Source organism: Sinocyclocheilus rhinocerous, unplaced genomic scaffold, assembly GCF_001515625.1.
Source record: "Sinocyclocheilus rhinocerous isolate Xijiao unplaced genomic scaffold, SAMN03320098_v1.1 scaffold11, whole genome shotgun sequence".
Taxonomy (NCBI): domain Eukaryota; kingdom Metazoa; phylum Chordata; class Actinopteri; order Cypriniformes; family Cyprinidae; genus Sinocyclocheilus; species Sinocyclocheilus rhinocerous.
The window spans coordinates 217,856-232,520 of NW_015625587.1; the positions used below are offsets into that span (position 1 = coordinate 217,856).

Consider the following 14,665-nt stretch of genomic DNA (forward strand, 5'->3'; position numbering starts at 1 on the left):
CTTGTGAATCCATTAGAATCGTTAGAAGACAGAATCGCGATTCATATATGAACAGATTTTTACGTGCACCTCTAGTTCTCTTCCTCTTCTCTAAAGCAGCGCAGCATGGCCTCGCCCCCTTTGTTGCATGTTCCCGAGGGCGGGGTTTTCTGGGTTTGTGATGTCACAAACCAGGGAAGTAACTCGTTGTAGTCCCTACCAGCCATTTTTGTAGGCATTAAACTGCCAGAATTTTAAAAGACGATATCTCCGTTTGCATTGAACTTTCAGCGCCGCAACTTTGCAGATATTGTTTATGCTCAAACATTACACACTAACTAATGTTAAAAAAGGGAAATCGCAATCAACCACCCCTTTAAAATCTAACATGAATTTACGTTACAAATCGGTTTTCTAAAATGGCACCTAGGCATTCATTTTTCCTATGACTGAAAAAGACACATAAGCAATATATACTAGAAAATGCTGTTGTACAACATATTAGAACTGAAACAACTTTATATAAGTTATCTGTCAATGAAAGCAAAAGGTTGTAAACCCCTGGCATGTGCAGTGCACTCACCTACACACTCCATGGTGCCGTTGACAGTGAATCCTTCAGGACAGCTGGAGAAACACCGTCCTCTGTGTGAATACAGGCCCTCCTTACATTTTGTGCAAAAGTTTCGGCTAAAACAAGCCTCACAGTTTTCTATTTTACATTCTGTAATAAAGAAAGACAATAACAGTTACATATTTATTTTATCAACACAATCTTTTAATAATTCTGCTTATTTTGACGTTGACTAAGTGGACCACCATCTGGTGACTTATTGTTGAGGCTCTTACAGTTTCTTACCCAAAAAGTAGTCAGTTCAAGAATGTCAGGACTCTCATATGGCTTCCTCACACCTCTGTCTCATTACAAGCCTGCCGTCTTTGATCAAACATACAAACTGCCTCAAATTGGGGGCAATTGTGGATTTTGGCAGAATGAAAACCAGACACCTACCAAATGAAACAGAATTCACTTCCCAACCCATAACCCCTTCTCAATTTTCATCATTATCACATTCTGATAAACAGGGGATCTAGTTCCTAAATATCCATCTTAGGCTTTTCCTTTGGTGCTGTAAAACACAGTGAGATCCAAAAGTCTAAAACCTGATTATCGTGTCATCCAGAATGATTTGAGATGATTCAAAGTACTTCAGTTGAAGCATGAGTAAATGTTCCTCTTTTAAAAAATTTTAAGATCCTAAAACTGATTATTTCCCGTTTTCAAATGGGATTTGAAATCCCTTTTTTCCCTCACAGTCTTCTGACTGACATAGACTGAACGTTAAATCAAGAAAGACTGTAAAATAATTTCGCGAAACAGATTTAAATGCTAAATTACCGTGATATATGTGAAAATGTGCAAAAATAAGGCTCTTAAATTTCGGCCCGGCCAAAAGCAGAAGAGGGCCTAACAACATACTTGATCTGTGTTTTTTGTTATAACCTCTGCTCTCAATTACTACTTTAAATGCCTGACAACTAAATTAGTAATGTTTGGAGCAAATTCTTTTGCACTCAAGCATTTACAAATGTAACCTTAATGCAAGACAAATGTTGTTAACAAGACATCATGGGGATCTGGAGACAAATCAAATGCATGCAGCTAATTGAATAATTGCAACGGGGCAGCCACTCTGAGGCCTGAAATGAAGGAGGGGTTCGCATGCACAGCCGTTTTTCAAAACACGACAAAAACACTCAAAATGACAAAGAAACGAACACGTCAGATGGAAATGTTGACAATAAGAGGTCTGGTGACGTTTGGAGCGATTTGGAGTCAACACCTGTGGATACGACGTATTTTGGTCTCAATGTGTGGGTCATAAAAATACTTAAACTAACAAGCGGACAGCTGCATGTGGTATTTCAAAGCAAGTGTAAAGTATACAGTCAAGAAATTATGAATTAAAGGCTCCAGAGGGTTGTGAAATAAAAACAGCGCTCCGCTAATTTCTCACTTCCCTTGATGCTAACATTTAAATTTAAGGTTATCTAGAATGAAAGTTTAAATCAGAACCATCTGAGAGGTATTAGGCGGAGTGATGCAAGAGTGTATCTTGGTAACAAAAGTATTTTCTTCCTATAACAAAATATAATGACTCCAAGCTGTGGTTCACACTAATTGGCTTTCAAAACATGCTTGAAAAGGGAGCAGGTCGTTCAATTTACAACTGGAAAAGCTCTGGTAGGTTGAAGTTAGAAAAGGCTCAAATAAAGCTATAATTTCCTCCCACAACAGGAGTAAAGAGGTACCACCAATCAATTTACGAGAGGTATTTCCCTGTTTATCCACAGTTATACACTGCTTTACCTTTATCACAGTAAAAATGCTCACGCACATGATGGGAAAAGGCCACCGAGTCTCTGGCTGAAACCTAGAGAGCGCACTATTAAAACAAAGAGGATGATTAAAGGTAAATCCTTATTATGATTTTTACATAGGGTTTGCATAGAAAGAAAGACTAAAAAATATGGCCAGAGTTGAACTACCATGAACTCTGCATTTGCAGCCTACAATAATAACACAGACTTCCTAGAAGAAACAGACAAACAGCCACGTGTAACCAATGTTTTGCTTTGCATTACATCCCCCCACCCTGTTTTTCACCCACAGAGTAAGAGAAAACAGATCACTGGCTCAGCATTTGGCATCCACGGGTCAGATGCGCTAGTTTAATGTCATTGGTGGTTATAGTATTAAAGAATGTGGTGAATAATGTGATTGTTTCATAATTGCATAATTTGTGCCATCTTTCCAATGACGTTAAACACTGTATAACTGATGTTAAAGCCTTGTAAACGCACTAAGGATGGTCATTTTATGACGCTGTGCTGTTCAGACAATTCATCTTCATTTTTCAGAAAGGGAGCAGGGTAAGATGTGTCAGTGGGCAAGCTGTGTCACTTCCTGTTAATATAAGAAACTGCACATTTTTGTCATGTGATAGCATACAGCTATTATTTTTTTATGCAAATACATCTAAATAATGCATACATATATAAAACATTTATATTGTAAAATATTGCCATTTAAAACTGTTATATTTTATATATAATGTAAAATATATTAATATGTAATTTATCGCCAGCCTTCACTGTCACATGATCCTTCAGAAATCATTTTAATGTGCTGATTGGCACAGCTTACCTCATTATCTCCTACTTATTTACAGTTTTGAAACTATGAAAATATACCAGTAGAGCAAAGACTCACGTGTGCATTTGTTCATATCACGATTTCGAATGCCGTAATATCCACCAGGACAGGCAGCGAGGCAAATGCCTATCTGACGGATGTCATTCCGCTCCAGTAGGATGAAGAGCCGGGGTCGACATTTAAGACAGCCATTATACTCTGAGCAGTGTTCACAGCCAGTCGAGCACGATGGTGGTACTTCAGTGCTTACTGATGGAAGAAATAAAGAGAAATAGGAGTGAGCATGATACTGGCTGCGTTTCCTTACAGTTTAGAAGACCCTTTGCAATCCCAAGTGCTTGCAATGACTAGTTAAATAAACTAGTTATGTGCTTTGCACAGGAGTAGACAGTTTGATTACAATGTCACTTTCCAGCCACTGCTACCTGGATTTGAACTAGCCTTTGAATAAACAACCAAGATGAGTTTACCATGACCCCTAAATATCAAAAGAAATAAACTCATTAAATCATACAGAGAAAGACAAGCAGACAGACAGACAGACAGATAGATAGATAGATAGATAGATAGATAGATAGATAGATAGATAAATAGACCTACAATGTCACTTTCCAGCCACTGCTACCTGGATTTGAACTAGCCTTTGAATAAACAACCAAGATGAGTTTACCATGACCCCTAAATATCAAAAGAAATAAACTCATTAAATCATACAGAGAAAGACAAGCAGACAGACAGACAGACAGATAGATAGATAGATAGATAGATAGATAGATAGATAGATAGATAAATAGACCACAAAATTCATGCTAGTTAAACTACGGACCAGCACCAAAAACACAACATGTGACAACATAGTAGTTATTTTTGGAGAGAGCACTGTGTGAATAGGCAATTAAATTTGCGACATCGCACACAGATTTCTGATGGGTCAACTAGGCAGAAAGAGGCTTGAAACATCAGTGTGTACTTGTTCTTTCCAGGTGTCCCAAAATTCTGACACACGACGAAAATAAAATCAGTTACAGATATCTAAGAAAGCTCACTCATCCCTTGTGATTTCCATGCCTTGCTTGTAACATCCAAAAATTTCTGCATTCGAGGCCAAGAAGAAATAAACGATTATTCCGAAAGCATGTCAGAGTGCACATCCTGTTCCTGGTAGGCTGACTGGAGTCAAAACTGCAGTCATCTGCTTTAATTTACGGGTCTATGTGTGTAGCATTAGCTCTAAATATACACTCTCACAGGGCAATCAATCTCTATGCTGAAAAGTGTTAAAACGACCGTCCCGCTGTAAATAAGCTGCAAGTACAGTAAGTGATGCAACCTAATGGATAAATGCAACCCTTAAGTTTACATAGTTTTACTGTAAAACATGACACCTATTAGATCACATAATCTCATCTATCAAGCAAAAAACAACTGAAAAAAAACAGCTTTTAACCACTAATATCAATATTATTTTACCGTTAATATTCAGTAGCAAGGACTCCTTGGTGGGTTCAGCTAAAAAAGAACAACCAATCAACCAAAAAAATCCATAAAAGGATCATTTAAAAAATTAATAATTTTCAGGCACTGGGGTGTCCTTTATCCGATCACTACACAGCTCCAACGCTGAAATAAATGAAAAGGTCTCTCAGCAGGAACAACAAATATGAAACCAGAATTATTAATGATGAACGTGAATGATTGTTTTGCACGCCAGGAAGGTTGGTTAGGTTGCACAGTATGCGCTACTCACAAACCTTGCACACATGCTAAAAAAGATAGCATCAGTTGCCACTGCACTTCTAGACAGTGATATATCATTATGACCAGAATGTCCCCTTTGGATTTTCCTTTTCAAGGGAAAGATGACAGAATGTACAAGTAATAAATACGGCCTTTTTATGACCAAAATCACAGTGAGATCATCATACAATCTAAAATACCCTCCAAACACCTCATTACTCTAAAGGTAATTTATTAGCAGAGAATCAAAATTTTTCCTGAAATGAAAAAGTAGTCAATGCAGTCACAGCATCATTAAACAAGCATTTTTAGACAAAATGGACCAATCCATGTGATTTGACATCTGACTCTGCATAGTTTTGCAAACTTCTTATCAGTGGTCATTCACTAGTTCTAATAAATCAATCCAACTAGTTGAATTTAACAGCACAGTCCACGAAGAAATTTTTTCCGTGCTTTTTAGTTGCCTCTCAGATGACTGTAGCCAATTAAAGTCTAAAGATATTGCATTGATTGCTTTATTTTACTTTTTATATTAGCGTGTTCATTATTTATGCATTTACATCATGTTAATCTCTGGTTTGTATTTCAAAACAAACACAACTCCAGACACAGTGACATTTTCATCTTTTTTTCAGAATCTGGGCTAGAAAGAGTACTTCATTTGAACAATTTAAAATTGGTCTTAAAACATATCAAACAGTAAGAATTTGTAAGAAAGCAATGAAATAAAAAACAAAATTCTAAATATCCCATATATTGCATCAGACTTGTTTTCAGAGAATATATCTTGATTTTAATTTAATTGATTTAATTTTCTTATCCTACTGGCAAATACATTTTGTCTTGTTTAAAACTGCCTAGCAAAATTTAGAGAGGTTTATGCTTAAAGCAAAAAATAAAATTTGCTAATGGGGTAAGAGAAATAAACTTAAATCAAGATGGATTCCCTGCAAACAAGTCTTATTGCTTACACAATTTTAAAAGTAAATTTATCTTGTTTAAAATGGGGCAAAAAATTAAAAAAAAATTAGCAATGTACATGAGTAGGCAGAATAGCTGAATCCCTTTTTTGATGTGTCAGGACTCGGAGCCATGCCATAAAATGAATGTACAGAGCGATATCATAATTTAAAATAGTTAATAACGAACAAAAATAAACACTTATACAAAATAATTGCTGGTATGGTTTGGATATTTTAGAGGGAGGGGAAAAAAGCAGCATGACTGCTGATCAATCACTTATATAAAAACAGCTGTGTTTGCTTTCATTTTGTTGATAAAACTGCTAGAAAACTCTGCTATCAAGAAGCACTGCTCAGATCAGCTTACAGTGAGGTCAAGAAGTCTTAACAGATTGTGAAGCATCAGCAGATTTATTTCACCAAGTAACTCACTGTTTATTTCTCCTCAAGATAGCTTTTCATTCTCACTGGCGTTGTGTTTTGATTTGCACTTCAGGCTTCCTCGTGCTACTTGATTTCTAGCTTTAGCTACCCGCTATAACTCTCAGAACACAATATGTGTTCGTTTTGTTGCTTATAGTTTCTGGCAGGTGTATAAATGTAAAAAATACTGTTGTCTCTTAATAGCAAAGTTAAACAACAGCAGCCTAACCAGTAGCAAATGCAATGCAGATTCGTAGGCTATACAGCCACTGTGAATGTCACTGCATTACCTACAACATCCTCTAGAGGAGGCTGTACTCTCCTCAACACTCAATGTACAATTTCCACTGAATAATCGCAACCCTTAATATGAAAAAAGTCAGATTAGGATAAAAAAAATTGATTTGACTGTCAGGTTGACTTTTTAAAATTACACAAAATGCATTGTTGAGTATTTGATAACAGCACACAAAAAATAAGACTTTCCAATAACCATAAATGTGTTCTTTAAAATATGAAATACTAAACCTACATCAGCGCTCTTGCTATAAGGTGTGCACACATATATAATAATTTATGCAATATTTCAGAGTGAGTTCTGCTGCACTGTGTGGGTTTTAAAACTAACTTTTCCATAAAAGAAGAAAAAACAAAAAACTATTTTTAAAAAGTCATAAAAAGGTAAGAGCTGCTTTGAAGCCAGACAAATTACAAAAATAAAGTGTGTTAGGCATTATACTTAGGTATTCAGGCAAAAAAACTCTAATGGGTGAAATTTGGCCATGCTTAGGAACATGATATGCTCATTTAAAATGTACGCTTAAAAAGCAAAGTTGCTATTAAAAGCAACAGAACAGGTTCTTCACAAGCAATACCCCACAAAACTGGCTGAAAAAAAAAAAAACATTCCAAGGAACTCAGAAATGCTCTAATGAGCCACAAATAATAGGAACCGACAGAAATAAATTGTGAAATGTTGCACTGTGTCTCAAGGGACAGTGAGCTACTTAATGATGTGATATTAAGAAAGAAACAGAAAGAGACATCAACACTCACTTCGTCTCTGTCTTCTTGCTTTGGAGGCCTTGAGGTTATCGCCGTGACCCATGGACCCGAGGAAGACAACTGCCAGCGCCACCAGTCCCAAATGCATAGTCCCTGCCCCCCAGTCAAACTGGGTCCCGTCTGCAGGCAGACAGATCACAGCTGAGGGGGCCCCTTTCACGCTGTGGCAGGTGGAACGAAGTCGACTACAGCCGGTGGCGGCGCCCTTGGCTGGAGGCCTCTGCCACTGCAAGTCTGTACATGTTTGGAGAACAAACCGTAGCACTCAAGACGATGAAGATGAGAATGATGAAGTTTTGGGTGCAGAGAACTGGGCGAGATGAGAGATGAGATCTTGTAGACAACGCGACCTGCCCTTCAACCCATGAAGCCGGGGGGCGAAACCGAGAGGAGAGAGAAGCTCGTGGCGGTCGCAGCAAGGAGATCCTAACGTGAGTGAGCAACCCAGCCCAGGAGCATGTGTCTTATTAGGGATGCTGGGAGGAGGAGGGGGAGTGCCGAAAAAAAAGAAGAGATGGAGAGAGGTTCTGGACTCCTACGCGTGACAACGCATCCGTCAGTGCCAAGATCTGCTGCAGAGAGAGTTGGATGTGGAGAGGAGTGGGTGAATGGGGGGAGAAAAGCACAATGAGACATGTATATAAAACAGTACTTTAAGTCAGCATGTCAAAATAAAGTCCAAATATCTTGCCCAGGGGAAGAGATGCAAGTTTTTAAATTTTGTGCTTTCAAAAGTGAATACTTTAAAAACAACTTTTACATTTTCTGTAAACTGTCGTAAAATACTTTTTGGAATCAAGGAAAAGGCGATGGAAAGAAAATAGCCTTACGCAGTGCTTACATAACTGCACTCTTTCATCCCTATCACTGCTCTTTCTCAATGAAGTTCAGCATTTCTGCACTTTAAATTTGTTAAATTGATTCATGGAATTCTGGTTTGGAACTATAAATGCGGATACAATATTTTGAGTAACATAACCCGAAACTGGTATTTTGTCCGTTTAAACCACACATTCCTGCCATGCTTATTTTTTCCTTGGCCAGATAGATTCATGAGCCGGGAAAGCAAACTAAATGTTTCATTTTAAATGTAATTTCCCATTAAGACTGACAAGAGCTGAAGTGTTCGGCCGCTAAAGCTAAAGTTTATTCGACCAGAAAGAGGGCACCGTAATACAAATACCACAATAACCTTCGGTCGATGCACATCCAAAAGTAAGGAATGGAGGGGGGAAAAAAACATATTTACCCCATCTGTCAGAAAACAATAGGCTGAAAAATGTCTTTCAAGCAGTGAAAGCGATCACATTTACGCCTCTCACTATGACAGATAGATATGTTTATAAAATGATTCTTAATCACATTCCAGCAGAAATGGATGAGCGTTCTGGATTTACGCAAGAGAGACCTCATGCCTGGAAGTATCAGGAAAGCAGGGCCATATTTGGCCACAGGTCCTCTGGATCTTGTATCATGTTATTTGTTCATTCTTAGCATACCAAAAAGTGCTTTTATATGCCAACAAAAACTCTACAGATATCTATATTTCATTTTAGCAATTCAACACTCCTCAAATATGAGAAGCTGAGTCTATAAATTGTAATTTATGAACCAACATGTAAGACAAACATGATTTTCCCTCAATTTGGTTTGAATTTGACTTCTAAAGGATGAAAGTATGGGTGGAAAAGACACTTTGTGCAAATATGTCATGCAACTGTAAAACATTATTAAGAAAAACTGTAATAGTGTTTAATTGTAACATGATATATATCACAAACAACAAAAATCTTTGTTAAAGGGTTGTTAACAGGATCTTTTGGTTACAGTGATGTGGTAAAACTAAACGACAGCAAAGATTAATAAACCACATACACAGATGTGGTAGCAGATATGGTATAAATTAAGGGAAAATAAGGAAATAATATTTATCTTGCACATCAGGCATTAAAAAGATGATCTCTAGTCTAGAAGGAATAAGAAGAAATCTTCTTACAACCTCCTCTCTCTCCACCAAGACTTACGACGTCTACTCTACCCGAAGTTTATTTATCTTAGACAATGAATAATATTCCAGCGACAGCAAAGATTAATAAACCACATACACAGATGTGGTAGCAGATATGGTATAAATTAAGGAAAAATAAGGAAATAATATTTATCTTGCACATCAGGCATTAAAAAGATGATCTCTAGTCTAGAAGGAATAAGAAGAAATCTCTCCACCAAGACTTACGACGTCTACTCTACCCGAAGTTTATTTATCTTAGACAATGAATAATATTCCAATGTCTTCGACACCTTCTCCATATTTATCAGGCAGAGCCGTTCGTAGCACTCGTCAGTCGTCAGCAATATTAATTAGGAGAGATATATGTCAAGTCTGACGCACAGATATGCCATCGCCCTGGAACCAGAAAGGGGATTTATCCAGAAAATAAAAGACGATGTTCAAGTTTTTTACAAGAGGAAAGAAAGCTCAGGTAAAGTTGAAAAAGAAAAAAACATCTGGAGATCTAAAATCTAAAGGAAAAACTGCAAAGGAAAGTTGTCCATCTAAATCAAACGGAGAAATGTAAACAAAAACAATGCAGAAAGACTTCCTCTTTTACCGATATTGTTTATCTACAATTAAGTCTAATCCAAGCAAATCTTTAATAAATTATACTCTCATTTCCCAAATAAACCTCTGAGTGTGACACGAGGGGCATCCCCACCATCTGACTCATTATCCCTTTGAGCTTTTCTTAGGGCACTGTGACAACTCTTCATGTTTTGATTAAACTCTATATCTGCTCTCTCATCCATTAACAGACAGCACAGCAGATACACAGTTCTGTTCTTCTGTTTTGCTCATTCAGCTAAACAACAAATCAAAACACGGTCTCATTAAATAGTAAGTATATTAAATTGTCTAAGTTCTCTCGATGCATCAGTTGCAAATTGCAGCAATTAACTCAATAATATACAGCTTTAGGTGGCTTTATAGGCGGCAAACCAATTTTGAATTTCATTCCTTTTCACCTACTGTCTCCAACTGGTCTGTAATTTTGCTTGACTGCTATTTTTTTATCTAAATGACTTTCATCTGATGAACCTAAATTATCCAAATATTTGCTATCTGAGAAATTAGACTGAACTTTGAACTATATGAATGCTTTCTGTATATAAAACGAATCAGCTTGATATGTCGCTATATAAAATACAATCATAATAATGTTATTTAATAATGATATTTATATATTATTTTACTCAGCCAATCAACTCACAGGCCACCTGGAATCCCTCATGGACCACCAGTGGTCTCAGCCCTAGTCCTTTTCAGTTATATCCACAACTGTTTCTTTGTTTCTTTATTCTGCCTTTTTCCATCTTGTATGACAAAGGCCAACAGCCCTGCTTAATCCACAGAACATATGTTCGAGCCGTTGTATTAGGCAGCAAGTTCAGACGGAACCATGAAAAAGGTCAGAGCAGTAAACAGGCCATAAACAGAGTCTGTAATGATGCAGGGCAAAAGCAGAGTGGATGTCTGTCTGGCCTGCTCTGGAACCATGGCTCAGCCCATGGAAATCCTCCACTCCAGGAAACCCAAAGAAATGAGGAAAGACAGTCAAACGTTCAACATCCATCCCAAACGGCTTACTATAAAAGCTTATGAACTAGCCTCAAGATCAGAAATGGTGATGCACAGACAAAGTGTTTATTTGGCACATAAAGTACTTTTTGGAATATTGTGTCAGTATGCATGGCAGCCAAACATATAAAACTACAAAACTAACAAATGATCACGCAATAACTATGACTAAAGTGTATAATAAATCTGATGTCAGTCAGTACAGCAACATGTGATTCAGCACACTTGTTATGGGTGACCCCCTCAGCATCACACTCTCTCCTGATCTGAAGTGAATCTACGCCAGCTAACATGAGTCAGGACCACAGCAGCATCATCGAAATATCTGTCTATGACAGTAAATGATGCTGTTAAATCTGTATACTGGCACGAGACGTGCAGCTGTCAGACTGGACCTGTCTTTATATCTATTCCGTCATTTCTCCCTCTGGAACGGTCCTCTCAACAACACTTATTGGTTTTACTGCAGAAAGCTGGTGCCAAATTGCCTAACACTGGGCCAGACACAGAACAACGGATGTTTAAAAGCCATAAGATCTGGATTTTAGGAACTGGCAGGCAAACGCTTGGATATCCCTCTTGGATGTCTTTAAATGTTAATCGTCTTTAAATAGCTACTAGCTCACTAAGGTGTTTTTATTTTCTATTTGGCCCTCAATGATAAATCAATAACAAACACCAGAACATGTCATTGACTAGGTAATACAAAATTAATTATTTAAATATTGGGAGCATTATTTTTTGCTCTGAAATCTGAATGACTGAATAATAATAATTCCAAATAATAAGTACTAAAATGTCTTTTCTTATTATTATTAATAATTAACAACAACGATGATGATGACGATTATGATGATGATTGTTGTTGTTTAATATTTTATTTTACAATGAAATTAAGATAAATGCATATTTTTAATATTTAGTATTTAGAATAATAATTCTAAATAATCAATATGCCTTTTCTTAATATTATTAATAATCAACATTTTAAAATACAATATAAAAAATAACAATAAAAATGATTGTTGTTTTTCATATTTTATTTTAAAACGTAATTATTAAGATTAAGATGCATATTATTAATATTTATTATTTAGCATTATTATTATAATGATTATATTTAGGAAGGGGAGTTTAAGTATCCGTTTAAGTATAAAATCTTGTATCACAAAATGATAATAATTAAACTTAAGTATCAAACTAAGACTTTCCGCCAGCATAATCAAAGTAAACATTTCGACGGATAATCCAAAAATAAAAATAGTATATAGCCTAGGTCAGATAATAAAAAAGTCAATATTAGAACAATTAAAAGTTCTGCGTTTAGAGTCATGGTCCAATGAAATTGGCTCTTGACATCTTTAAGATGTTAAAATAAATGTATTCCTTGGCGATCTCTCAGACGTAAATCAGTGTTTTAATGGACTAGAAATAATGAAGTAAGCCGATCGTATAACCTACCTACTATGTATCGCGAGCCTCATATTGATCCACTGAGCGCGAGGCTCTAAATGTGACTGTAATATGTGCTTCTCCTCGCGCTGCTAGCAGACACCAGCGGCTGAGCAACAGACTGTCTACAGTACTGTGATTATAATGGGACAAACGCTTCTTGACTTCCCTTACCAAAAAGTAGTATACTTCAAGTTTATTTTAGTAAGTATACTTAAGTAAAGTTCAAGTATATTTTTAAGTATACTTTATGTAGTAAGTATACAAATATCAGTGTACTAGTAGTATACTTGACTTCGGTTAACATGTCATGACAGTTTACATCAGTGTCCCAGTGCATAATCTGAGCAATAGTGGGCATGGGAGAAAGAAAAAGAAACAAAAAAGGACTTTAAATAGAAAATCCCAAGGATAAATCCCCTAATTCCACTGAACTGCGCTAATAAAGGAGCCGACAGAGGCCTGGTTTATTTTGCGGTTCTCTGTCGTAATTCTGAAGCAAATCCTACATAAATCTACTTTTAAACTCCGGACAGCATCCAAGTTATTGCGGAGAGCTTCTACCTCACAAAGTTTGCATCCAACTCCATCTAGAGCCGTTTCGGAGCGCTGAAGGTTGAGCTGGCCCCACCCCTCAAAAACACACACTGAGAGACAAAAAACCTGTGATGGAATTGTGTCGAAATGTTGTTTATTTAGATGTTCACCTTTATGGACAAACATCCATCCGTCTGTCTGTAGCAACAAAATAAATAAAAACATCTGTCGAGACCTTCAAAAACGCTCCGGTTACTGACGTAACCTCGGTTCCCTGAGATAAGGGAACGAGCGTTGTGTATGGGGAAAACTCCTGTTTTACTCTGTACTGAAGCCTGATTTGTTCACGTTTGTGTAGCTGTACAAACCAATGGCGCTTTAGCCTACCAGAAAGGGCGAAGCCGACGTGTATATAAGTCGGTTCGCATCGCCATTTCATCAGATCATTTGACTGAAGCGACAGTCATTGATTCGCGTGCAGCTTATAGCACGGCAAGTGACACAACGCTCGTTCCCTTATCTCAGGGAACCGAGGTTACGTCAGTAACCGGAGCATTCCCTTTCGAACGCTCACTTCACGTTGTGTATGGGGAACGCAATCAATCACGCCGTGCTATGAGCAGATACAGGACATCCTGCTCTGCGAGCCCAGTCTTGGAGCACTAATAAGGACCCCTAAGAACCTGAGCACATTGTGCTCCAAGCTAATAGCTGAGAAGCACCAATGTAACCAACTTCGCCCAGGGGGAAAGAGTGGAACATTAAACAGACAGAACTCGCGCCTGTAAAGCAGGGACGTCTAAGTTATAAAATCTGGAAAATGTGGACGGCGACGACCAGCCGGCGGCCAAACAGATCTCACCAATAGAAATTCCACTGGACCACGCCCAGGAGGAGGCCATCCTTCTTGTGGAATGGGCCCTCACACCTATAGGGAATTGCAAGCCTTCTGAGGCGTAAGCCAAGGCTATCGCATCGACAATCCAGTGAGAAAATCGCTGCTTTGTGGCCGGCGGTCCTTTATGGCGGCCTCCAAAGCAAACGAAAAGCTGCTCAGACTGCCTAAACAGGCTAGAGCGCTCTAGGTATACTCTCAGAGCCCTTACTGGACAGAGCATGCTCGGACCCTGCTCACCATCTGTAACGAGGAGCGCCAATAGGGAGATTACCTGAGCTCTGAACAGAGTTGAGAGCACTTTAGGAACATAACCATGTCTTGGTTTTAGAACGACTTTACAGTAATTAGGCCCAAACTCAAGACATGAGGCGCTGATTGACAGCGCTTGCAAGTCACCCACTCGCTTAACCGATGCCAAGGCAAGGAGGAGGGCCCTTTTAAGCGATAAGGGCTGCAATCGGCCGAACTGAGCGGCTCGAAGGGGGGCCCTCTTAGGGCCCGCAGGACTATAGACAAGTCCCAAGATGACACGGTCTGAAGGCAAGGAGGATTCAGCCTCCGTGCACCCTTCAGGAACTTAACGATCAGGTCGTTTCTGCCGATCGATTGGCCAGCTTCGAGAGAATGGTTTGCTGCGATAGCTGGCACATATACATTGAGCGTGGAGGGGGTGCGCCCCTTATCCAGCAGCTCTTGCAAAAAGGTTAGCACGTGGGACACGTCACATGATATCGGGTCCAAACTTCGTGTTAGCT

At 38.2% G+C, this 14,665-nt stretch overlaps 1 protein-coding gene across 1 annotated transcript in view; it reads right to left on the reverse strand.

Moving 5' to 3' along the window:
• The window catches only part of LOC107756084 (R-spondin-1), a 19,217-nt gene extending 11,596 nt beyond the window's left edge, over positions 1 to 7,621 (reverse strand). The window contains exons 1-3 of the mRNA XM_016573063.1: positions 7,378 to 7,621; positions 3,254 to 3,445; positions 563 to 703 (exon numbers count right to left, since the gene is read on the reverse strand). Of these exons, the coding sequence (XP_016428549.1) occupies positions 563 to 703; positions 3,254 to 3,445; positions 7,378 to 7,474 (430 nt within the window). The 5' untranslated portion in view covers positions 7,475 to 7,621. The remainder of the gene's footprint in view (positions 1 to 562; positions 704 to 3,253; positions 3,446 to 7,377) is intronic.
• Between the last annotated feature and the right edge of the window lie 7,044 nt (positions 7,622 to 14,665).